General features: G+C 46.5%; 1 protein-coding gene across 2 annotated transcripts in view; it reads right to left on the reverse strand.

The window, feature by feature from the left end:
- fermt1 (FERM domain containing kindlin 1) overlaps positions 1–25,388 on the reverse strand; it is a 63,009-nt gene that overhangs the window by 25,526 nt on the left and 12,095 nt on the right. For both annotated transcript variants that reach the window (XM_033026230.1, XM_033026229.1), the window contains exons 3-6: positions 21,770–22,003; positions 10,954–11,097; positions 6,462–6,675; positions 1,267–1,369 (exon numbers count right to left, since the gene is read on the reverse strand). In XM_033026230.1, coding sequence (XP_032882121.1) covers positions 1,267–1,369; positions 6,462–6,675; positions 10,954–11,097; positions 21,770–22,003 — 695 coding nt within the window. The remainder of the gene's footprint in view (positions 1–1,266; positions 1,370–6,461; positions 6,676–10,953; positions 11,098–21,769; positions 22,004–25,388) is intronic.

Raw genomic sequence — 25,388 nt, forward strand, 5'->3', positions numbered from 1 at the left:
ATGTTGATCCAAACTTTTGCACATGTGAGTATTTGCAGCATACTTAAAACATTTTTAAAAACTGTACGACTATCGTCAGGGTGTGACGGCTGATGACAGGTCAGATTCTCTGGCCTACAGTTTACATGTTTGCGTCATTGATAGCATAAGAGCATATGGGGCGACACGTTAGTGCAGCGGTAGAGTTGCTGCCTCACAGCGCTGGAGACCCTAGTTCGATCCTGACTACGGGGTGGGGGGAGGATCTTATAGAAACATATAAAATTATAAAAGGACTGGACAAGCTAGATGCAGAAAAAATGTTCCCATTGTTGGGCGAGTCCAGAACCAGGGGCCACAGTCTTAGAATAAAGGGGAGACCATTTTAAGACTAAGGTGAGAAAATACTTTTTCACCCAGAGAGTTGTGAATTTGTGGAATTCCCTGCCACAGAGGGCAGTGGAGGCCAAGTCACTGGATGGGTTTAAGAGCGAGGTAGATAGAGCTCTAGGGGCTAGTGGAGTCAAGGGGTATGGGGAGAAGGCAGGCACAGGTTATTGATTGGGGACGATCAGCCATGATCACAATGAATGGTGGTGCTGGTTCGAAGGGCCGAATGGCCCCTCTGCTGCACCTATTTTCTATGTTTCTATCTTTCTCTGTTTCTGTGGGTGCTGTCTGTATGGAGTTTGCACGTTCTCCCTTTGACCTGCGTGGGTTTTCGCCGGGTGCTCCAGTTTCCTGCCACATTCCAAAGACGTACGTGTTTGCAGGCTAATTGTCTTGGTATAATTGTAAATCTAACCCAGTGGGTGTAGGATAGTGTGAGTGTGCCGGAATCATTGTCGGCGTAACCCGGTGGTACAAAGGGCCTGTTTCTATGCCGTATCTCTAAACTAAATTAAAAAGGCCGTCACATTGAAATCTTTGGGCTATACAGAGATTGAAACCGTAATTAATTTGAGAGGCACAAGAAACTGCAGATGCCGGAATCTTGAGTAAAACACAAAGTGCTGGAGTAACTCAATGGTTCAGGCAACATCTCTGGAGGGCATGGACAGGGTAGGAACCCTTCTTCAGAGTCAGAATCTTTACCCTTTCTAATTAGATCTTGGCGCTAAAGCCAAACACAATGGTTGTTTTTGTGTACTTCAAAATATCTTAATATCAACTGAATGTCCTTGCTTTTCCCACATTGCAACCTCATAATGCTCCCACATTAGGAGTCAACTTCTTTGTAAATCCCAGGACATGCAGAGAATAATGAAATCTGGCTGCATCTCTTACTTTTGGATTGAGATCAAAGAAGCTGTAGTATTTGTAACGCAGCAGGAGCTTATCTTCTTCCTGGATGCCTTGTTCCATCAGTGAACGTGACGAATCTAGCCATCTGCAGAAATCCAACATTAAACACAACCATAAAGAAATGATCTTAGATCCATTGCAATGTCTTTGCTCTTTGATTCTGCATTGTTTCATTTCTGCTGGACTGATACAACCACTGCATGTCCACCTTAGTTGGCATTTAATCAAACTCTTCACTTCCACACCTCAACTCCTGCATGAACTTTACTTTTGTTAAAGTTTAAAACGCATTAGGGATGATGCAAGACAAACTACATAATCTCAATGCTCAACGTGTCAACTCCATTGTGCTTGGTTTACTTTAGTTTAGAGACACAACATGGAACCAGGCCCTTCGGCCCACTACGGAGGAAACCGGTGCTGCTTAAATGTGGCTCAAATTTAAACTGCATTAGGAATTACGCAAGACAAACTACATTAATCTTGAGGCTCAACGTGTCATGTCCATTATGTTTAGACTCATTTAATTTAAAGAGACTGCGCAGAAACGGGCCCTTCGGCTCACCGAGTCCACTACGACCATCGATCACCCGTTCACGCCAGTTCTATGTTATCCCAATTTCGCATCCACTCCCGACATACTAGGGTCAATTTACAGAGGCCAATTAACCTGACAACCCACAGCTCTTTGGGATACGGGAGGAACCTGGAGCACCCGATGAAAACCCACGCGGTCACAGGGAGAACGCAAATAATCCGTATCGACAGCACCCGTAGTCAGGATCGAACCCGGGTCTCTTGCGTTGTAAGCGCTGTAAGGCAGCAACTTTACCGCTGCCCCACTGTGCCGCCTAAATGGTGTGAAAGGTTATAAGACTGAAGTGCAACTCTACCGCTGCACAACATTGCTGCATTTTAAGCTGCAGTCTTCTCCACGGATTATCTTGGATTCTTTGTCGGATCCTCCTGCCTATTTTTGCACCTTCGCAGGCATCCATGTCATAGCGCGACAACCCAATATGTTTGCTCGGACTCAGGGTTTGATATGAGTTTAGCAAAATCTCTCCGATTTACAATCATGTCTTTTAAAGAAATGAATGTCAGTACTGGATTTGTTTTTTTTTTCTCCCAGAGGAGGAGCCAGAGTTTCTTCAGGAGATAAAACCTCTCTGGAATGTAGTCATCAGATCATTGAATAGATCAATGCCCCTACTACCTTCATGGGCTTGGGATGAACAGTAAGAGTCAACACCATCTCCCTTGCCTGGAAGCAATGGTTTAGTTTAGTTTGGTTTAGAGATACTGCGCAGATACAGGCCATTCGGCCCACCAGGTGTGTGCTGACCAGCGATCCCCGTATACTAACACTATCCTACACGCTAGATACAATTTATAATTGTTACCAAAGCCAATTAATCTACAAAGCTTTGGAGTGTGGTGGGGAAACCGGAGCACCCGGGGAAAACCCACGCAGGTCACGGGGAGAACGTACAAACTCCGTACAGACAGCACCCGTAGTCGGGATCGAACCCGAGTCTCAGGCGCTGCAAGCGCTGTAAGGCAGCAACTTTACCGCTGCCCCACTGTGCCGCCTAAATGGTGTGAAAGGTTATAAGACTGAAGTGTCAAAAATCATTTCAAGAAATACCCTTCCCAAAAGTACCCAGTCATGGAAAGCCCTAGCTTTCTCTCTCCTTCCCCTTCCCAGTTCTCCCACTAGTCTTAAAGCCCTGTCCCAGGGTACGAGTTCATTCCAAGAGCTCTCCCGAGTTTAAAAAAAATCAAACTCGTTGTAAGCACGGAGAATGAACGTAGTGGGTACGTCGGAGCTCGGAACGTCTCTTAGCGCAAAAGCAGGTACTCGAGAAGTCTCGCTAACGGCAGGTAAGCACGTGAAGACTAGTGAAGATTTTTCAACATGATGAAAAATGTCCACGAGAGCCCCGAGTACCGACGAGCGGCCATTACCGTAAATCTCCAAGTTCGAATCAGGGCAAACTCGGGAGAGCTCTTGGAATGAACTTGTACCGTGGGACACGGCTTTAACTGTCTCCGCCTACATTCTATCTTTATCCCGCCCACTGACCTGACATCATACTGAACAAGGGTCTCGACCCGAAATGTCGCCCATTCCTTCTCTCCATAGATGCTGCCTCACCTGCTGAGTTACTGCAGCATTTTGTGTCTACCCAGTCATAGGGTGGTACAGCACAGAGGCAGGCCCTTCAGCCCACCATGTCCATGTTGAGCAGCTGCCAACTATATTGATTCCAATTACCTGCATTATGAAAGTATCTTTCTATGCCTTACCTATTCAAATGTTTATTTGACTGCAATTTAAACATAGTATTGGATCTGATTTCACCACCTCCTCTGGCAGTGCATTCCAAATATCAACTATTCTTTTGGGGAAAACAAACCCTATAGATCCAATTTACAATGAATTCCTCTTATCTTATCCTATGGCCACTTGTTTTTGATGCCTGCCTGCCGATGTTTGCATTCAGTAAAGCAAAGGCCACAACTCATGCTGATAGACCTCCACGATCATCCCTCTGATGGTCAATCTCCATCTCTCCATAGGCAATGGAAAAGTTTCACCTTCATTCACCCGGTTACGCATTCTTTATCTACTCGAGTTGCTTTCATGTTCTCTACTGCTCTCGCCCCAGGGAGTAATGTTACATTCTGTGCAATTTGAGCAACGCTGATCAAATTAGCAGAAACTCTTCATGCATTCATGAGAATAGTCAGAGCTCCTTAAGTGGAAGGAGCAGAGGCAAAAGAACATTCATAAAAGGTACACACAGAAGTTGCTTGACTCTTGTAAACATCACAGAGACTATATCTAGAGTATTTTGATGGGGTACAAGCATTAATACACAAACAATTTTATTTGTCACATCTCAGATAGAGTACAAGTGTATAGTAGTAATACACTGACTGAGAGAGTAGTTGCCAGTTTGGTGCCATTATCAGGCTATTGAGCATGTCGAACTCCAACTCTGAACTAGGGTTGCCAACGGTCCTGTATTAGCCGGGACATCTCGTATATTGGGCTAAATTGGTTTGTCCCCTACGGGACTACCCTCGTCCCGTATTTGACTGCTATTACTCGGGTCGAGGGGACTGTCGGGCTGGAGTGCCGCGTCCGACCCTGCCTCACCCGTCCCGATGTAGTGCAGCCCGTGGAATGCAGCAGCAGCAGCAGCGCCTCGTCCATGGCCCCGTCGGTCGGCAGCCCGGCCAGCTGACCGACCTTCGGACCTTCGCTTACCGCCGACACCGCCACCACTCCTTCACACGGCCGACCATTGGTTCATGAGTTGGATGGGCTGCTGGACTTTTCGTGCGAAATCACGCGGTCCGGGCCAAAACTCCTCGGCTGGCCCGCCGGCTGGGCTTTGTGTGCAGTCCAGCACCCGGGCCAACTCATCATTCACCCAGCCACGGCCGAGTCGGTCAATGAATTGCCGTCGGGAATTAATCTCTTATTTTGACCTTTTGACCCTTATTTGGGAGTGAGGAAGTTGGCTACCCTACTCTGAGCTACAAACGGCCTGGGTTGCACTAGGGATCTTGGGCATTGTTTTGTTTTTGTACTTTAGTGGGGTTTTTTAACTTATTGAACTTTTTTTCTCTCTTCTCTTTTATATTAAGAGTCAAGAGTATTTTATTGTCATGTGACCCAGATAGAACAATGAATTTCTTACTTGCTACAGCACAACAGAATATGTGAACATAGTACACTGTAAACAATATGATAAACGAGAGAAAAAAATATACACATACACACATACTCAAAAAAAATTGTAGTGCAATAATAATAATAATAATAATAATAATTATTAATATTATTATAATAATTATTATAATAATATAATAATAATAATAATAATAATAATAATAATAATAATAATAATAATAATAATAATAATAATAATAATAATAATAATAATAATATCTATGTAGTTCTGAGCTTATTGGGGTTTGTAGTGTTTAATAGTGTTTAAGATGGCTGTAGGGAAGAAGCTGTTCCTGAACCTGGACGTTACAGTTTTCAAGCTCCTGTACATTCTTCCCGATGGCAATGGTGAAATGAGTGTGTGGCCAGGGTGGTGTGGGTCTCTGATGATGCTGGCTGCCTTTTTGAGGCAGCGACTCCGGTAAATGATAATCGCTTCGATGGTGGGGGAGGTCAGAGCCGGTGATGGACCGGGCAGTGTTCTAATGTGTACAGTGAATACTGTGTGTACAGACCTGTTGTGCTACTGCAAGTAAGAATTTCATTGTTCCTTTTCGGGACATAAGACAACAAAATACTCTTGACACTTTCCCTTGGCTCTCTTAATTATTCTGCTTCACTTTTGTTACCTTCTTTCGGCATGGATTACCCCATGTCGCATATTGCATATGTCATGAAGGTACATTGGTACATATTGCATATGTCATGAAGGTACATTGGTACATATTGCATATGTCATGAAGGTACATTGGTGCATATTGCATATGTCATGAAGGTACATTGGTACATATTGCATATGTCATGAAATGTATTGGCTTTGATTCATTTACTTCAAATGTGAGGCTGTATTTATAGTATTGTGTTCAGTTCTGGGCAACATGTTATAGGAAAGATGGTATCAAGCTGGAAAGGGTGCAGAGAAGATTTACGAGGACGTTGCCAGGAATAGAGGGTGTGAGCTATAGGGAGAGGTTGAGCAGGCTGGGACTCTATTCCTTGGAGCGCAGGAGGATGAGGGGTGATCTTATCGAGGTGTCTAAAAACATGAGAGGAATAGATCGGATAGACGCACAGTCTCTTATCCAGAGTAGGGGAATCGAGGACCAGAGGACATAGGTTTAAGGTGAAGGGGAAAAGATTTAATAGGAATCTGGAGTTACCTTTTCACACAAGGGGTGGTGGGTTTATGGAGCAAGCTGCCAGCGGAGGTAGTTGAGGCTGGGACTATCCCAACGTTTAAGATGCAGTTAGACAGGTACGTGGATAGGACAGGTTTGGAGGGATATGGACCAAATGCCGGCAGGTGGGACTAGTGTAGCTGGGACGTGTGGGCAAGTTGGGTCGAAGGGCCTGTTTCCCCACTTTATCACTCTATGACTCTAAATATGGGTTTTCAATGAACAAATGAACAAGTAATTTCAAACATTCTTACCCAGCGTTTATCTTTGCCTTGTCAACTTGAGTCTGTGGTCGGTACATTTTGGCCAGTACGTCTGGGGTAAGGTTCGGCTGGCTAACAGCCAAGATATTGCAGTTTTGTTCAGCCAGTGGGCTGTCACTGAACCACATAATTGTGGCGGACAGAGGCGTTCCGTTGATGGGGTCGTAGGTGGGGGTCATGGTCTTGCTGTACAGCCCAGGACTCGCTGTGCAATGAAACACAAGTGACAATTAAACAATTGACGTGCAAGAACTGCAGATGCTGGTTTACACCGAAGATAGACACAAAATGCCGGAGTAACTCAGTGAGTCGGGCAGCATCTCTGGAGCGAAGGAATAGCTGACATTTCGGGTCGAGACCTTTCACCAGGCCTTTTCTCCATGAATCCTGCCTGAAAATAATTGCTTAGAAATTGGAGTGCATGTGGCCATATCTGTATGGCCATGCACATCTATCTGTAACTGCTCGATTGTAATCATGTACAGTCTTTCCACTGACTGGCTAGCATGCAACAACAACCTTTCACTATGCCTCGGTACATGTGACAATAACCTAAACTAAACCAAACACTAGTTCTATGTTATCCCACATTCTCACCCACTCCGGGGGCAATTTATAGAGGGCCAATTGACCTACAAACCCGCACGTCTTTGGGAGAATCCGGAGGAAATCCATGCAGACACGGGGAGAACGCGCAAACTCCACACAGACAGCACCTGAGGTCAGGATCGCACCCGGGTTTCTGGTGCTGTGAGGCAGCAGCTCTCTCAGCTGCGACACTGTGCCGCCCGTAGCGAGTGAAGTTCTTGCGGGAAAGCACACGTGCAGGATTTCCGCCGACGTCCCGAAGCTTTAATTTGCAGGTCATCAATTTGGCTCACGGCGCATGTTCCGTTCACCAAGAAAGCATCACATCCAATTGCTGAGCAAATATTACTTTCCCACTGCACTATATGGACCAAAGCTCATAAATCAACAAAAGCATGCAAAGCATCAAATAATGATTACAACAGGAAAGTCATAATATTAAATCTGCTTCAATTAAAAACACAAACCTTCGTTATAACGGACCATGGGTTGGGGATGGCGGGTGGGTGTAAATGGTGTCCGTTATTGCCGACTGTCCGCTATAACCAAGTAATGGGCCTGCCCCACATAGGCGATTTTTTAGCCGACTACAGGCGACTGGGTTGTCACAATATGGTCGCCGGGTGTCGCCTTTATAGTCGCGAGTACTCTCCTACGTGAGAGTTGTAGCGTCTTTCTGGTCGCCGCTGGATTTTCAACATGTTGTAAAATTTTTGGCGATGGTGGCGACCGGAGTTCTGACGCCAATGAGCGTAGCTTGACGTAAGTACTGTCGTGGGTTATCGCCAGGTTAACTAACGTAGGTTGTCGCTAAGTGACGTAGGTTGTCGCCGGTGCTCACTTTGGTGGATTCCATTGTCGTATTCGCCGGACAAGCCCATTAGTCCAGTCGACGGTTTTTCGGTAACCTGCTACGACTGTGACAGTCGCCGGCAGTTGCCTAAAAACCGCCTAGCGGGACAGGCCCATAAGGGATTATCGTTGTATAGCGGGGAGGTGGCGTGAGCATCCTCTGATGTAAGTGGCGGGGAGGCAGCGTGAGTGGAGGATGGCGCAAACCGCCACGGCTGTAAGCCAGCGACAACGAGAGGGCAGTCCAGAGCTACTATCTACCTCATCGGAGACTCGCGGACTATCTCTCATCAGACTTTACTGGACCTTATCTTCTACTAAACGCTATTCCCTTTATCAAGTATCAGTACGCTGCGGACAGCTCCATTGTAATCATGCATTGTCTTTCCGCTGACTGGTTAACACGCAACAAAAAAGCTTTTTGCTGTACCTCGGTACAGGTGACAATAAACTAAACTGAGCTAAGGGGTAACGTGGGCGGCAGCCGGTAGGTCTTTCCGCTGTAACTGAAATCTGTTATAAAGAGATCCATTATAGCGAGGGTTTACTGTATTAGCGCAGGGTATTGTTTAATTATTCAATAACCTTGCAATGATCAATAATTAAAAGATTGCAAGTAAATGTATAGGAAGGATTGGCAGATGCTGGCTTAAACCGAAAATAGACACAAAATGCTGGAGTTATGCCCCTGTCCCACTTAGGAAACTTGAACGGAAACCTCTGGAGACTTTGCGCCCCACCCAAGGTTTCCGTGCAGTTCCCGGAGGTTTTTGTCAGTCTCCCTACCTGCTTCCACCACCTGCAACCTCCGGCAACCACCTGCAACCTCCGGGAACTGCACGGAAACCTTGGGTGGGGCGCAAAGTCTCCAGAGGTTTCTGTTCAGGTTTCCTAAGTGGGACAGGGGCATAACTCAGCGGGGCAGGCAGCATCTCGGGGCAGGAGAGAAGGAATGGGTGATGTTTCGGATCAAGACTGAAGAAGGGTCTCGAACCGAAACGTCACCCATTCTTTCTCTCTTGAGAGGTTGCCAGTCCCGCTGAGTTACTCCAGCATTTTGTGTCTAGCATGTAAGTAAATGCAATGTTGGATTGTTGCATGCTCTGTGTCTGTGAGTGGATTCTGGTTGAAAGCTGCAATTATCCAACTGTCCTTTGATCACAACTGGTTTATGGCACCCATCGAAGACAAAGTGCTCATGATTAGAAGCCTGGTTATTCCTAAGGACCTCCCAGAGGTGAATAATGAGGGATGAGAGCTGAGGAATTGCTCTAACATTTGGAAGGAACCTTGGAGCAGAGGAGGGTGAAGGGTGATCTTATAGAGAGGTGTTGAAAATCATGAGAGGAATAGATCAGCTAAATGCACAGTCTTTTGCCCCAAGTAGAGGAATCGAGAACCAGAGGACATAGTATAGTTTAAAGATACAGCGAAGATACAGGCCCTTCGGCCCACCGAGTCCGCACTGGCCTGCGACCCCCACACACTAACACTATCCTACACACACTAGGGACAATTTTACATTTATACCAAGCCAATTAACCTACACACCTGCACGTCTTTGGAGTGTGGGAAGAAACCGAAGATCTCGGAGAAAACCCACGCAGGTCACGGGGAGAACGTACAGCCAGCACCCATAGCCAGGATCGAACCCGGGTCTCTGGTGCTGTAAATGCGCCACCTTCCCGCCTCTTATGGAGGTGCACAAAATCATGAGAGGAATAGATTGGGTAGGTGCACAGAGTCTGCTGCCCAGAGTAGAGGAACCGAGAAACAGAATGCATGGGTTTAAGGTGTGGAGGGAATGGTTAAATAGGAACCTGAGGGGTAACTTTTTTTACACAAAGGGTGGTGGGTGTATGGAACTAGCTGCCGGAGGAGGCGGTTGAGGCAGGCGACGTTTTAAAGGGCCTGTCCCACTGTGGGGACCTGGCTGCTCTTGACAAGGAGGCGCAGTCCTCTTTCTTACAGTTTGGCTTTCTTCCCAACCAATTTTGTGTGCCTTAATTTAGTTCAACAAAGAAACTGACAAGTTACTAAAGAACTAAAGACTTTAGAAGAGTTTGCCCTCAACTCATACATCGCAGCATGGTCGACACGAGGTCCCAGAAGGACTTTGTAACTCTCCTTCATGCTCGAGAGTAGTCTCCGCGTACTAGAGGCCTCAGCTAGGTTGCGGCGTTTTTTTTCAGCAAGCTGAAAAATGGAAAAAATCAATATTTTTTACTCGTAGGTTTAGTCGAGGTAGGTCGTAGTAGGTCAGCATGTTATTCGTAGGTAATCGAAGGTAATCGAGGGTAAAGCTCGTTGAGAAAAAAAAGGTAAGTAAACCGACTGGTGATGTTAAATGCCCGCTGAACTTTATTAAAAGTTGTCTGGCTTCTTAAAAGTGTCTTCACTCCTTCTCCCCCCTTCTCTCCCCCCGCCCCTCCCCCCCCCCCCCCCCCCCCCCCCCCCCCTCCACGCTCTCTAAAGGACTTACCCTAACTGTGCCAGCTGTTTGTGTGGTGTGTGTGTGTGTGTGTGTGTGTGTGTGTGTGTGTGTGTGTGTGTGTGTGTGTGTGTGTGTGTGTGTGTGTGTGTGTTTGTGTGTGTGTGTGAGTGTGTGTGTGTGTGCGTGCGCGCGTGTGCGCGCGCGCGCAGACGGTCGATCCGGCTCGCGGTTTCATCGCTGAAGGTCAATCCAGTTCGAGATTTTTCAGGCGAGTGCCCTCGAGCTTGAAGGTCGAAGACAGTCGCTGAAAAGTCACGTTAGCGGGACAGGTCCTTAAGATGTCCGGTCATGATCTAACCTGGTTCTCTGGCGCTGCAATGCAAAAGCTCTACCGCTGCACAACTGTGCCGCCTGTTTTGTTTAGGGCTTCCAGCATCAGTTGTTTTTGTGTAGGAAGGAATTGCAGATGCTGGTTTAAACCGAAGATAGACACCAAAAGCTGAGGCAACTCAGCAGGACAGGCAGCATCTTTGGAGAGAAGGAATGGGTGACATTTCGGGTCAAGACCCTTCAGATCCAGACAAATATGTCTCATTGCATTGTAATTACCTATTGATCCTGGGGATAATGGCGTCTGATCCAAGTCTAAAATATCTTCATTAATTGGATGTGTATTGATCTTTTCTTTACTCTTCTTTTTACAGATAGTTTTTCGCGGTTTCATCAGCGAAAGTTCCTCAGGCCTCCGAATATCTGAAAGAATTTCACAAGAACAATGAAATCTCGTAGGTTCAACGAGAACAAAATACTACAAAGCATTAATACATTCTTAGTGTGTTGAACAGGCTAACCATCAATTTAATGGGATCATATTAAAAATACAGCCGTGTCAAATCTTAACATAACTTGATAGTATTCTCAGCATTCCACCTGCCGCCAAGGAAATCTTTGGTTATTACCAAGACACCATGTTTTAGGAAAGATATTGTCAAGCTTGAAGGGGTTCAGAGAAGATTTACGAGGATGTTGCCAGGACTAGAGGGTCTGAGGTTGAGCAGGCTGGGACTCTAGTCCTTGGAGAATAGGAGGATGAGGGGTGATCTTATAGAGGTGTATAAAATCATGAGAGGAATTGATTGGGTAGATGCACAGAGTCTCTTGCCCAGAGTAGGGGAATCAAAGACCAGAGGACACAGGTTTAAGGTGAAAGGAAAAGTATTGAATAGGAATCTGAGGGGTAACGTTTTCACACCAAGGGTGGTGGGTGAATGGAACAAGCTGCCAGAGGAGGTAGTTGAGGCTGGGACTATCCCAACGTTTAAGAACTAGTTAGACAGGTACATGGATAGAACAGGTTTGGAGGGATATGGACCAAACGCAGGCAGGTGGGACTCGTGTAGCTGGGACATGTTGGTCGGTGTAGGCAAGTTGGGCCGCAGGGCCCGTTTCCACACTGTATCACTCTATGACTCTAAATCCTACCCATCGAGTGGAGTCTGAAACAAAAGTCACCCATTCTTTCTCTCCAGAGATGCTGCCGGTCCCGCTGAGTTACTCCAGCAGTTTGTGTCTATCTCTGGTGATTTAGAATCTTGCAACTGAAATGTTGCCAACTTTGGAAAAATAAACTCCAATTTCCACACCATTCGACGTCCTGTTAATCTTCCTCTGAAGTTCCACAGCAGCCAAATAGATAATCCTAGCGCAAACATTTTCTCATTATGGAGTAGAAACTTGTTTTTTCCCCCAAGCGTCATTACTCAACCAAGGTTAAAAAAATGTTTATGAAACAAGGAGGCAATATTTTGTCAGCCTGAACAGCTGTTTCCACTGCTTAAAAGAGTTTTATTGGAAGCCCGTTAATGGTATTGGGAGTCGACGTGATGTATGTGGGAGAGAGCTTGTGTTTGTGATTAGTGTGCGTATTGAAAGGTGTAGGCCGGCCACCAAGAGGATCCACGTTCCAACCACAAGGAAAACAAATAAATCTCCACAGGGAAAATTACATTCTTAAAACACATTGCAAAAGCATTAGTGAAATAATACATCTGAACGCAAGATAAACAGACACACACACACACTGTCTCAGGAGATCAAATTGGGTCACAATGCCTTTGTTGTTTCAACGCCAGGCAGCTGACTGAAGCTTTCAGCTGGCTAGCAATTTGGCCTGAACCTTCATTACTTATAGACAATAGACAATAGATGTAGGCCATTCGGCCCTACGAACCAGCACTGCCATTCACTGTGATTATGGCTGATCATCCACATTCAGTACCCCGTTCCTGCCTTCTCCCTATATCCCCTGACTCCGCTATCTTTAAGAGCCCTATCTAACTCTCTCTTGAAAGCATCCAGAGAATTGGTCTCCACTGCCTTTTGAGGCAGAGAATTCCACAGATTCACAACTCTCTGGGTGAAAAAGTTTTTCCTCATCTCCCTTCTAAATGGCTTATCCCTTATTCTTGAACTGTGGCCCCTGGTTCTCGACTCCCCTTACATCGGGAACATGTTTCCTGCCTGTCATGTGTCCAATCCCTTAATAATCTTATATGTTTCAATAGATCCCCTCTCATCCTTCTAAATTCCAGAGTTTACAAGCCCAGCCACTCCATTCTATCCACATATGACAGTCCCGCCATCCCGCATGGCTTTTTTTAATGCAGCAACAATGGGTCGGGACTCTTCTTCAGACTGATTTTTTCAGGAGAGAGTTAGATATAGCTCTTCGGGCTAACGGAATCAAGGGATAGGGGGAGAAAGCAGGAACGGTGGGTACTGATATTGGATGATCAGCCATTATCATATTGATGGCGGTGCTGGCTCGAAGGAACGAATGGCAGAATCCTGCACCTATTTTCTATGTTTCTATGTTTCCAAATGGCTGCTGAGGAAATTCAGAGACGCTGTCTGACCCGCCGAGTTGCACCAGCACTTTGTGTCTTTTTTTTTGTAAACCAACACCTGCAGTTCCTTGTATCCACAGAAATAATTTATCCCGAATTTCAGTTCAATTGTAAAGACATTCCACGAAATCCATATCAAAAATCAAAAGATCGTTTTTCTTCTTCCAAAAATGATAAAGTCCGAGGTAAAAGTGGACAGTGGAGACACTAGGATCTGCAGTTGGTGGATGGTGGAGTCTTGAACAAAACACAAAGTGCTGGAAGATCTCAGTGGGTCAGGCACCATCTGTGGAGGCAATGGAGAGACAACGTTTTGGGTCAGGACTCTTCTTCTGAAGAAGTGTCCAGACCCGAAATGTCATAAGGAATAGGAGTAGAATTAGGCCATTCAGCCCATCAAGTCTACTCTGCCATTCAATCATGGCTGATCTATCTCCCCCTCCTAACCCCATTCTCCTGCTTTCTCCCCATAACCTCTGACACCTGTACTAATCAAGAATCTATCTTGTCATCTATCAGGGGGATGGGGGGGGGGGGGATCAAGAGAACAAAGAGAGACTATCGGGACTATATTGAATACTTTTGCAACTTCGGCACCCTTTAGGTGGCGACTCTTTGCATACTTTGTGTATTGTATGCAAAACGAAGAGTTTCACTCTACCAAGTACATGTGACAATAAAGTATCACTGTCGTCATTTCCTCCACAGATGGTGCTTGACCCGCTGAGTTCCTCCAGCAACGTGTGCTTTGCTCAAAGTGGACAACGATGCTTTGATGCGTCTGAACTACATTATGTTACCTTTTGCCAATGGGGGATGTCTACACACAAAGATCATAGAAACATAGAAAATAGGTGCAGGAGTAGGCCATCCAACTCAGTATCCTGTACCTGCTTTCTCTCCATACCCCCTGATCCCTTTAGCCACAAGGGCCACATCTAACTCCCTCTTAAATATAGTCAATGAACTGGCCTCAACTACCTTCTGTGGCAGAGAATTCCAGAGATTCACCACTCTCTGTGTGAAAAATGTTTTTCTCATCTCGGTCCTAAAAGATTTCCCCCTTATCCTTAAACTGTGACCCCTTGTTCTGGACTTCCCCATCATGCAGAAAAGCGGCTAATGTCAGAAACCATGAGGCTAGTACAGATCAGATAGAGGCATCAAGTGCAGGTTATTTCTATTGGCAAACACTAATCCATTATGTGCTGGCATTCAGCAGCTACTTGCATTGAAAAAAAGAAAAATGATCAGTAATAGCTGAAACTTTGGCAACCACTTTTGCATTTATCTTCTACAGCTCTATTTACTAAAGGACATTAGTTTATTCTGGAATTAGTTTCTGCTGTTCCGAGCAGTAAATGCCTTTATTTTCATTATCTGACGGTCATTGCTGTGATTCTCTCTTTATCTCTCTCTCTCTCCACACACACAAGCATGCACGAGCATTCACGCACATGCATGCACACTCATGCACGAGCACACATGCCTACACACACACAGAACCTAATCATAATTAATAGTTAGCATTGTCTTTGATTTGTAGGATGAAATGTCACTTTGACTTTTGGTGCAGTATATTGGATCGTGCCAGGATCAATCTAAAAAAAGTGCAGTATATTCCAAATGGCTTCCTCCTTTCAAAGTGTCCTCGTCCAATTTCGGTAAATACTTTAATAAACGTCACTGCAAATGATTTAAAGCACATTTGACCAGATGATTGAAGGCGGAGTGATGGATCGCTAATCTCTATCATTTTGTTTTGCAACAAAGCATCTGATTTTCAGTACAGGCCATTACTTGTCTTTTCCCCCTGTGAATGTGTTTGCAATTTTAAGTAAAACTCAAACTGAAACTCACATGAAACCTATGATCAAAAAGTAATTTCAGGACCAAATAAGAAGTTACTGAACATCTGTGCAACGAAAGTTGCTGTTATAGACATAGAAAATAGGTGCAGGAGTAGGCCATTCGGCCCTTCGAGCCTGCACCGCCATTCAATATGATCATGGCTGATCATCCAACTCAGTATCCTGTACCTACCTGCCTTCTCTCCATACCCCCTGATCCCCTTAGCCACAAGGGCCACATCTAACTCCCTCTTAAATACAGCCAATGAACTGGTCTCAACTACCTTCTGTGGCAGAGAGTTCCAGAGATTCACCACTCTCTGTGTGAAAAATGTTTTTCTCATCTCGGTCCTAAAGGATTTCCCCTCTATCCTCAAACTGTGACCCCTTGTCCTGGACTTCCCCAACATTGGGAACAATCTTCCTGCATCTAGCCTGTCCAACCACTTAAGAATTTTGTAAGTTTCTATAAGATCCCCCCCTCAATCTTCTAAATTCTAGCGAGTACAAGCCGAGTCTATCCAGTCTTTCTTCATATGAAAGTCCTGACATCCCAGGAATCAGTCTGGTGAACCTTCTCTGTACTCCCTCTATGGAAAGAATGTCTATCCTCAGATTTGGAGACCTCCAACAAAACTTTTTAACAAACTAAAAATAAAAAAAAGGGTGAAAGGACGGACTGCCGATGTTGTCCGAGGAGCGCTGACCTTCCTTCCTCCCCACCTCCTCTGCCCCTTCCCCTCTCTCTCTCTCTTGTATGCCCCCCTCCACCCCCCCTTATCCTGGGACCCCTCCTCTCCATCCCGCACTGATCCCCATTCCCGCCGCTATTCAGTCCTCACTGACATCCCCTGTGCTCCCCTCCGCATCTACCCCCTCCTCCCCATCTATTCATCCTGCACTGATCTCCCGATCCAGCTCACATTGATTATCCTGCCACCCCCCATTCATCCTACACTGCTCCTCCCATTTATCCTGTACTGATCCCCCACCATTCATCCTGCACTGATCTCCCAATCCATCCGGTACTGACCCCTCTTCCATTTATCCTGCACCAATCTTCCCATCCATCTTGTAGTGATCCTCCCATCCATCCTGCACTGATCTCCCAATCCATCCTGTACTGACCCCTCTTCCATTTATCCTGCACCAATACTCCCATTCATCCTGTACTGATCACCCCATTCATCCTGCCCTGACCCCCTGATCCACACTGTACTGATGCCCCCCCATTCATCCTGTACTGATCCCTCCATCCATCCCATACTGATCCCCCCATTCAACCCCCACTCACATCCCCCGCACACCCCCCCTCACAATTTTACCTACTCCAATCAACACGCACTAATTCCCCAGCCTCAATCCATCCATTCCGCACCGATTGCCTTCTAACCCCCCCCCCCCACCATCTATCCATCCTGCACTGATTCGCCCCCCTCCCGACCCTACTGCGCTGGAAATGTCTTCAGAGCGAACATTGACTGTTTGATAACGGAATGCAATCAAATGTGTTTTAATTCCCAATGTTATTATTTGTTTTCATCCATAAAGATGGATTAATTAAATTGTGAACATGTGAAATATTAAAACCGCAGTTACACAAAAATGCTGGAGAAACTCAGCGGGTGCAGCAGCATCTATGGAGCGAAGGAAATAGGTAACGTTTCGGGCCGAAACCCTTCTTCAGACTGATAGGGGGTGGCGGGGAGAAGGAAGGAAAAAGGAGGAGGAGGAGCCCGAGGGCTGGGAATGGGGAGGAGACAGCAAGGGCAAACAAAATTGGGAGAATTCAATGTTCATGCCCGCAGGATGCAGACTCCCCAAGCGGAATATGAGGTGCTATTCCTCCAATTTCCGGTGTTGCTCACTCTGGCAATGGAGGAGACCCAGGACAGAGAGGCCGGATGGGGAATGGGAGGGGGAGTTGAAGTGCTGAGTCACCAGGAGGTCAGGTAGGTTCTTGCGGACCGAGCGGAGGTGTTCGGCGAAGCGATCGCCCAGCCTCCGCTTGGTCTCACCGATGTAGATCAGCTGACATCTAGAGCAGCGGATGCAGTAGATGAGGTTGGAGGAGATACAAGTGAACCTTTGTCGCACCTGGAACAACTGCTTGGGTCCTTGAATGGAGTCGAGGGGGGAGGTAAAGCGACAGGTGTTGCATTTCTTGCGGTTGCAACGGAAAGTGCCCGGGGAGGGGGTGGCACGGGAGGGAAGGGAAGAATTGACAAGGGAGTTATGGAGGGAGCGGTCTTTGCGGAAGGCAGACATGGGGGGAGATGGGAAGATGTGGCGAGTGGTGGGGTCACGTTGGAGGTGGCGAAACTGACGGAGGATTATTTGTTGTATGTGACGGCTGGTGGGGTGAAAGGTGAGGACTAGGGGGACTCGGCCCTTGTTGCGAGTGCGGGGATGGGGAGAGAGAGCAGCGTTGCGGGGTAAGGAAGAGACCCTGGTGCGAGCCTCATCTATGGTGGAGGAGGGGAACCCCCGTTCCCTGAAGAATGAGGACATTTCAGATGCCCTGGTGTGGAACGCATCATCCTGGTAGCAGATGCGGCGTAGGCGGAGGAATTGGGGGTGGGGGATGGAGTCCTCACAGGAAGCAGGGTGGGAAGAAGCGTAGTCCAGATAGCCATGGGAGTCAGTGGGTTTATAGTGGTTAAAACCGCAGTGTTCGATTGTCACTGCTACCATTGACGCGTTATTACAGTATTCATTTTAACAGCAAATCAATGCTCTTAATATGAAGTAGGAGTACTGTAGTTATTTAATGAGCAACATTCACAACTATACGTTGGATTTATCCAGGTTTTACCTACAGTCGGTCATATACATCACGAATTTGGTCAGAAGATATTTGTTGAAATTTTAACGTTAATTCTGAAGTGGGAATGATGGAAACAGCGTTTATCAATAATTTTTTTTAAATCTGGGGCGTACAAACTGGGTATCTTCATTGCTGTTCACAACACATACATCTAATCTGAATGTCCGGTAATGCCTTTCGAAATTTCCTTGCAACCTGTATATTTTGTTGTGGATAAATTATGTGGGCAGCGAGAGTGTTTATGTACCAATTGCAATAACGACCCATGCTAATTTTAGGTCATGATAATTTTCGGTCCTTCACAGAAAACATGCTTGCGTCAATCTGTAGTGTGCATGGTTAAGGATATATGTTACCATGGTCCAGGATTTATTGACACAGGTTGATCATACGCTGAATAATCCAACCACATTCTTTCCCAGTGGAAAGAAATAATAGAAATTGCATTTATTGCAAAGTGTAAAAAGAGTTGAGATACTGTATTATAATTTTTCTGCATGTCATTGTGGTATATATCATGTCTTGATTGGTGAATATGTTTAGTTTGTGACTTTATTTGAAGCAGAAATAATATGTGAATGCTTCATTGAGCATAATTCCGACTGGTAACTACGCACTTCGGCCGAGCACATTATCGCACACGTCTTAAATGACCACCTAAACTGTTATTTGGCAACCTAAAAAGCTGCCTAGGTTGCCCGGCTGGCAACAGGGAAAAAAAGTTAAGTGAGAGCCCTGGTGTATGTAAGGAGCGGGGGAGAAAGTGGGATAACATAGAACTAGTGTTATGGTCAGGGTGCACTTGATGGGCCTAAGGGCCTGTTTCCACGCTGTATCTCTAAACAAATAAAACTAAATAGTTTGAGCAGACACAATTTCAAACAGTTTACAGAGGGTCTGCCGAGATTATTGTTATGAAACAAAAATGGGGAAGAGAAACGGGCTGCATGGTGGCGCAGCGGTAGAGTTGCTGCCTTAAGGGCCTGTCCCACTTTCATGACCTAATTCACAATCTTTTTTACTCGTGGACATTTTTCATCAGTCTAGAAAAACGCCCCGACCTGCTTGATGCCACGAGTACCTACGTCTAGCATCACAACCTACCTATGACCTCCTATGACCTTGTGCGAGTATGAGTCAAGGGCAAACTCAGCAGAGGTTCGTGACCCGGAGCCAGAGACCCGGGTTCGATCCTGACTACGGGTGCTGTCTGTTACGGAGTTTGTACTTTCTCCCCGTGACCTGCGTGTGCTTTCCCCGGGAGCTCAGGTCTCCTCCCACACTCCAAAACCGTACAGATTTGTACGTTAATTTTGTAAATTGTCACTAGTGTGTGTAGAATAGTGCTAGTGTGCGGGGATCGCTGGTCGGCGTGGACTCAGTGGGACCTGTTTCCGTGTTGTATCTCTAAACTAAAAATGACCACAAACGTATTGCTGTTTCAAAGACCTGGCATCAAAACCACCAAATAACTCGAAGAGAGGTGGTGAGACTTTCATACATGATCACTTCACAGCAACAATAGGCTGAGTGTTCATCATTACCCATCTCACGACAACCAAATGAAGCGAATCTCTCCACAGTGATATGGGCTGTTATCACCATTAATGAAAAGCTTTGTCATCCTGACATTACATTGATCCCTGAGGCCCAGAATGAAACAAGGAAAAATCGTGGACTCTCAACAAATAGGTTGCAAGTTGTTCCAAGAGGTTTTGAAAAATGTGCTGCCTTTTGCCACTTCCTTTTTCGTTTAGTTAAGTTTTGTTAGAGATACAGAGTGGAAACAGGCCCTTCGGCCCACCGAGTTCGCACCAACCAGCGATCCCCACACTAACACTATCCTACACGAGGGACAATTTATACCCTTTTACACCAAAGCCAATTATCATAGAAACATAGAAACATAGAAAATAGGTGCAGGAGGAGGTCATTCGGCCCTTCGAGCCTGCACCGCCATTCCTTGCGATCATGGCTGATCGTCCCCTATCAATAACCCGTGCCTGCCTTCTCCCCATATCCCTTGACTCCACTAGCCCCTAGAGCTCTATCTAACTCTCTCTTAAATCCATCCAGTGACTTGGCCTCCAGTGCCACTATCCTGCAAACCTGTACGTCTTTGGAGTGTTGGAGGAAGCCGAAGATCTCGGAGGAAACCCACGTGGTCACGGGGAGAACGTACAAACTCCGTACAGACAGCGCCCGTAGTCAGGATCGAACCCTGGCGCTGTAACGCAGCAACTCTACCGCTGCGCCACCGTGCCGCCCCTTTATTATTTCTCCCTGAATTATTTCTTTCTCTATTTTTAATCTGATTTGACATCATTTCACGTCATTTCTTTTCAGTCACATATAACAGAATAAAAGCAGTCACAGTCCATTTGGTCCATTGTACCTCCCCAGCAAGGACATGGCTAATCATTTACTGCAAAGTAACACACTGTGCTAGCCGAATGCCTCTCTATTCCTTAATGTCCATGTCATCTAAAGCACACCTTCAACATACTCTGTCGCTTGCTTGGGTCGAGAATTCCAAGGACCCATTCCCTGTGGGTGAAGACATTTTTCCCAATCCCACTCTAACAACCAATTCCTTAGGAAACAAGGAACTGCAGATGCTGGTTTATACCAATGATACCGTGGCACAAAGTAACTCGGGAGGTCAGGCAGCATCTCTGAAGGATGGGTGACACTTCGGGTCAAGGCGCTTCTGTGCAGAACTCGTGGACTTTATTAACTTCACCACTCTCCCACCAGCATGCGACCTGCATGCGGCAAGCGCGACCTAACGTGGTCGCTTGAGCGGTACGGCCTCGCGGGGCCGGTCCCACTTCGATCGCCGGAGCCGTATGGAGTTGTGCGGAGCTGGTCCCGACATCGCGCAGGGCTCCGAAAAACTGACCGTGTTTAAAAATTCTGCGCGGCAACGGCCTGCCGGCCCGCAGCCGCCTCGACACCATGTCACTCACTCGACCTCCGCGCGGCTCCCGCTTCTGGTTTGGGGTCGTGCTTGCCGCATGCCGTACGGCTCAAGCGACCACGTTAGGTCGCGCTTGCCACATGCAGGCGCATGCTGGTGCGACCGGCCCTTTAGGTCGCGCTTGCCGCATGCAGGTCGCATGCCCGTGGGACAGGCCCTTAACTTTCGCCCTTCCCTCAAACTCACCTGAACCATCTCAGACACCTCTCTCCCCCACTTCTTTCTCCCGACCCAAAATGTCACCCATCCTTTTTCTTCAGAAATGCTGGCTGACCCACTGTGTTACTCCAGTACTTAGTGTCGACCAATTCTTTTTAATTAACACTCTGTCCCTGGTTCTAAATGCCCCAGCCAGGGCAAACATCGTCCCTGCATCCACCTAACAAGCCCTGGAAGAAACCTGTACGTCACAATGAGGTAACACCTCTTTCTTCTCAAGTCACGGGTTCAAGTCCAATCTATGTTTCATCAGCAATATGTTCTGCTCCACCAGTTTTTTTTTCATTTTTAGAGATACAGAACAGAAACAGGCCCTTTGGCCCACCGAGTCCGTGCCGACCAGCGATCCCCGTACACTAACACTATCCTACACTATAAGGACAATTTACAATTTTACCAAGCCAATTAACCTACAAACCTGTACGTCTTTGGAGTGCGGGAGGAAACTGGAGCATCCGGAGAAATCTCCCGCGGTCACAGGGCGAAGGTACAAACTCCGTACGGACAGCACCCGTAGTCAGGGTCGAACCCGTGGCTCTGGCGCTGTAAGGCAGCAACTCTACCGCTGCGCCACCGTGCCGCTCAGATTCTGCCCTGATTTTAACGCATGGATTTTAGAAAACAAACAAAGTACTCTACTTACTCAAAGCTTTGCAGATATCGACCACTGCCCTGAAGACGACAGCAGAAAAGCTAACTTTTAATCTTACGGTCTTCATGTTGGGCAGCAGTAGTTTTAATAGTTTGTGCTGCGGTGTGTAATGTATTTTGGCATCGGCTTGGATTCCATACTTGTCCAATGTCCAGTGAGTTTTCAGAAGCCAGCATTTCTTCTGCTCCCACCAAAGAGCATGGTCCGACCAGTCTTGCGGCACAGCTACGGACAAAGTAAAAGAAAGTTAATCTAATTATGTAACATGAGGGGGAACTTCTTTACTCAGAGAGTGGTAGCTGTGTGGAATGAGCTTCCAGTGGAAGTGGTGGAGGCAGGTTCGATTTTATCATTTAAAAATAAATTGGATAGGTATATGGACGGGAAAGGAATGGAGGGTTATGGTCTGAGTGCAGGTAGATGGGACTAGGGGAGAATAAGTGTTCGGCATGGACTTGAAGGGCTGAGATGGCCTGTTTCCGTGCTGTAATTGTTATATGGTTATATAATTAAAGTAAAGGGCCTGTCCCACTTTCATGACCTAATTCACGACCTCTGCCGAGTTTGCCCTTGACTCATACTCGCAGCATGGTCGTCACGAGGTCGTAGGTAGGTCGTGATGCTAGTCGTAGATACACGTGGCATCAAGTAGGTCGGGGCGTTTTTTCTAGCCTGATGAAAAATGGCCACGAGTAAAAACGGTTGCGAGTTAGGTCGTGAAAGTGGGACAGGTCCTTAAATTCGTCACTAAATTTAAATTGAACAACTCCATCTTGGACGTGTGGAATGCCAGACTTTAAAGTCTCCATTTCAACTTTTTACCAATTTTTACCAAATGCAGGCAGGTGGGATTAGTGTAGCTGGCACAATGTGGGCAAGTTGGGCCGAGGGGCCTGTTTCCACACTGTATCACTCCATGACTCTATAACTATACATTCCATCTTAACGTTCCTTCTGAAAGATTGCAAGGAGGTACATCTCAGACTGCAGCTTCGCTTGGCCAGGCCAACAATGCAACGCCGCCAGGATCTGGCCAGCCGCACTTAAAGCAAAATGACACCAAAAACCTGGCGACTCTTGTCAGTCTCAGTGTACTATTTCTGTACACTTTGTACTTAATGTGGGAATGTACTTTTGTATAATCAAAGTTATCTGAAACAAAGAATTCCGTTGTGCCTCAATACAGGTAATAATAAAGAACCATTGAACCATAATAGAACCATTATTGTGTAAAATGGGCTGGCCAGAATTTTTATTCATATTAACTTCATTTCTTAGAACAGCGTCTCTGCCAGAGCTTGGACACAGAGTGTTGAAGCAACTCAGCGGGTCAGGCAGCATCTCTGGAGAACATGGATAGGTGACGCCTCGGGTTGAGACCCTTCTTCAGACATTGTAATAGGGGGGAAAAAGGTGGGAGAGAGATAGTGGTGCAAAACAAAGCCCGGCAAGTGCTAGGTGGCACAAAGTGCTGGAGTAAAGGGCCGGTCCCACGAGCATGCGACACAATGCGGCAAGCGCGACCTAACGTGGTCGCTTGAGCTGTACGGCCTCGCGGGGCCGGTCCTTCTTCGATCGCCGGAGCCGTATGGAGTTGTGCGGAGCTGGTCCCGACATCGCGCGGGGCTCCGAAAAACTGACCGTGTTCAAAAATTCCACGCGGCTACGGCCTGCCGGCCCGCAGCCGCTTCGACGCCGTACGCACCGCCTCGACGGGCGTGCGCAGCGTCTTGATGCCATATGCATGTATTGACGCCGTACGTCACGCGCGAACTTCCCACGGACTTCGCTCGAACTTCACGTCACTCACTCGACCTCCGAGCGGCCTCCGCTTCCGGTTTGGTCGCGCTTGCCGCATGCAGTCGCATGCTCGTGGGACAGGCCCTTAACTCAGCAGAGCAGACGGCATCTCTGGGGAACATGGATAGGTGACATTTTGGATCATAAGGTCATAAGAGATAGGAATAGAATTATGCCATTCGGCTCATCAAGTCTACTCCGCTATTCAATCATGGCTCCCTCCTAGCCTCTTGCATGGGACCTTGCACTATTCCCTTATCATGTATCTGTACACTGCGAATGGCTTGATTGTAATCGTGTATTGTCTTTCTAGCTGGTTAGCGCGCAACACAAGCTTTTCACTGTACCTCGGTACACATGACAATAAATAAACTGATCCGATTTTCTACAGTCTGAAGAAGGGCCCCGACCCGAAACGTCACCTTCTCCAGAGATGCTGCCTGACCCGCTGAGTTACTCCAGTACATCGTGTCCTTTGGTGTAACCCAGCATCTGGCGTTCCTTGTTTCTACATTCTGTCAGAGCCTGGCACTTGGATCGGCATGGGTGAGTTGGGCCGAAGAGCCTGTTTTCATTGCTGGATGTCTCTCTGACTCTACTGTCAAAATGAGCCCTCTCATCAATTCTCCATCAGAAGGTACAGCATGCTATCTTTTGGAAAATTTGTACATAACAAGTACATGTTGGTCTACTGGGTGTTAAAAAAAATGAAAATAGCAAAACATAAAAAGATATATAGAAAACATAGAAAATGGGTGCAGGAGTAGGCCATTCGGCCCTTCGTGCCTGCACCGCCATTCAATATGATCATGGCTGATCATCCAACTCAGTATCCTGTACCAATGAACTGGCCTCAACTACCTTCTGTGGCAGAGAATTCCAGAGATTCACCACTCTGTGTGGAAAATGTTTTTCTCATCTCGGTCCTAAAAGATTTCCCCTTTATCCTTAAACTGTGACCCCTTGTTCTGGACTTCCCCAACATCGGGAACAATCTTCCTGCATCTAGCCTGTCCAACCCCTTAAGAATTTTGTACGTTTCTATAAGATCCCCCCTCAATCTTCTAAATTCTAGCGAGTACAAGCCGAGTCTATCCAGTCTTTCTTCATATGAAAGTCCTGACATCCCAAGGATCAGTCTGGTGAACCTTCTCTGTACTCCCTCTATGGCAAGAATGTCTTTCCTCAGATTAGGAGACCAAAACCCTGACAATATCTATGGAAAGGGAAATGGAGTATCGTATCCAAACGAAACATATGTTTAACTTTGAAACTGTGTTATGCTCCAGTATGCAATTATTACAAAGCTGAGACTAAAGTCGACACTGAATGTCAGAATCTAGGTGAACCCTATGCCGATGGTAGAAAACTTTAAATTAGCAAAGTTCTTGCAATAGCATTTAGCCTACAGCTTTTGCTCATGGAAGTTACCAACACTTTGTGTAAAAAGAACTGCAGATGCTGTTTTATACCATAGACTGAAATGCCCGAGTAACTCAACGGGACAGGCAGCATCTCTGGAGAACATGGATAGGTGACGTTTTGGATCGGAACCCATCAGACTCACGAAAGACACAAAATGCTGGAGCAACTCAGCTTGGTTCAGGCAGCATGACTGGAGGAAAAATCTCTGAAGAAGAGTCCCGACCCAAAACGTCGCCCATCCGTTTTCTCCAGGGATGCTGCCTGACCCACTGAGTTACTGCAGCATTTTGTGTCTATCTATAACAATAACACATCCCTGGAGAATATGGATAGATGTCGTTTTAGGGCAGGACCCTTCTTCATCTGCATCAAGACAGACAAAAGG

This window comes from Amblyraja radiata, chromosome 8 (assembly GCF_010909765.2).
Source record: "Amblyraja radiata isolate CabotCenter1 chromosome 8, sAmbRad1.1.pri, whole genome shotgun sequence".
NCBI lineage: Eukaryota > Metazoa > Chordata > Chondrichthyes > Rajiformes > Rajidae > Amblyraja > Amblyraja radiata.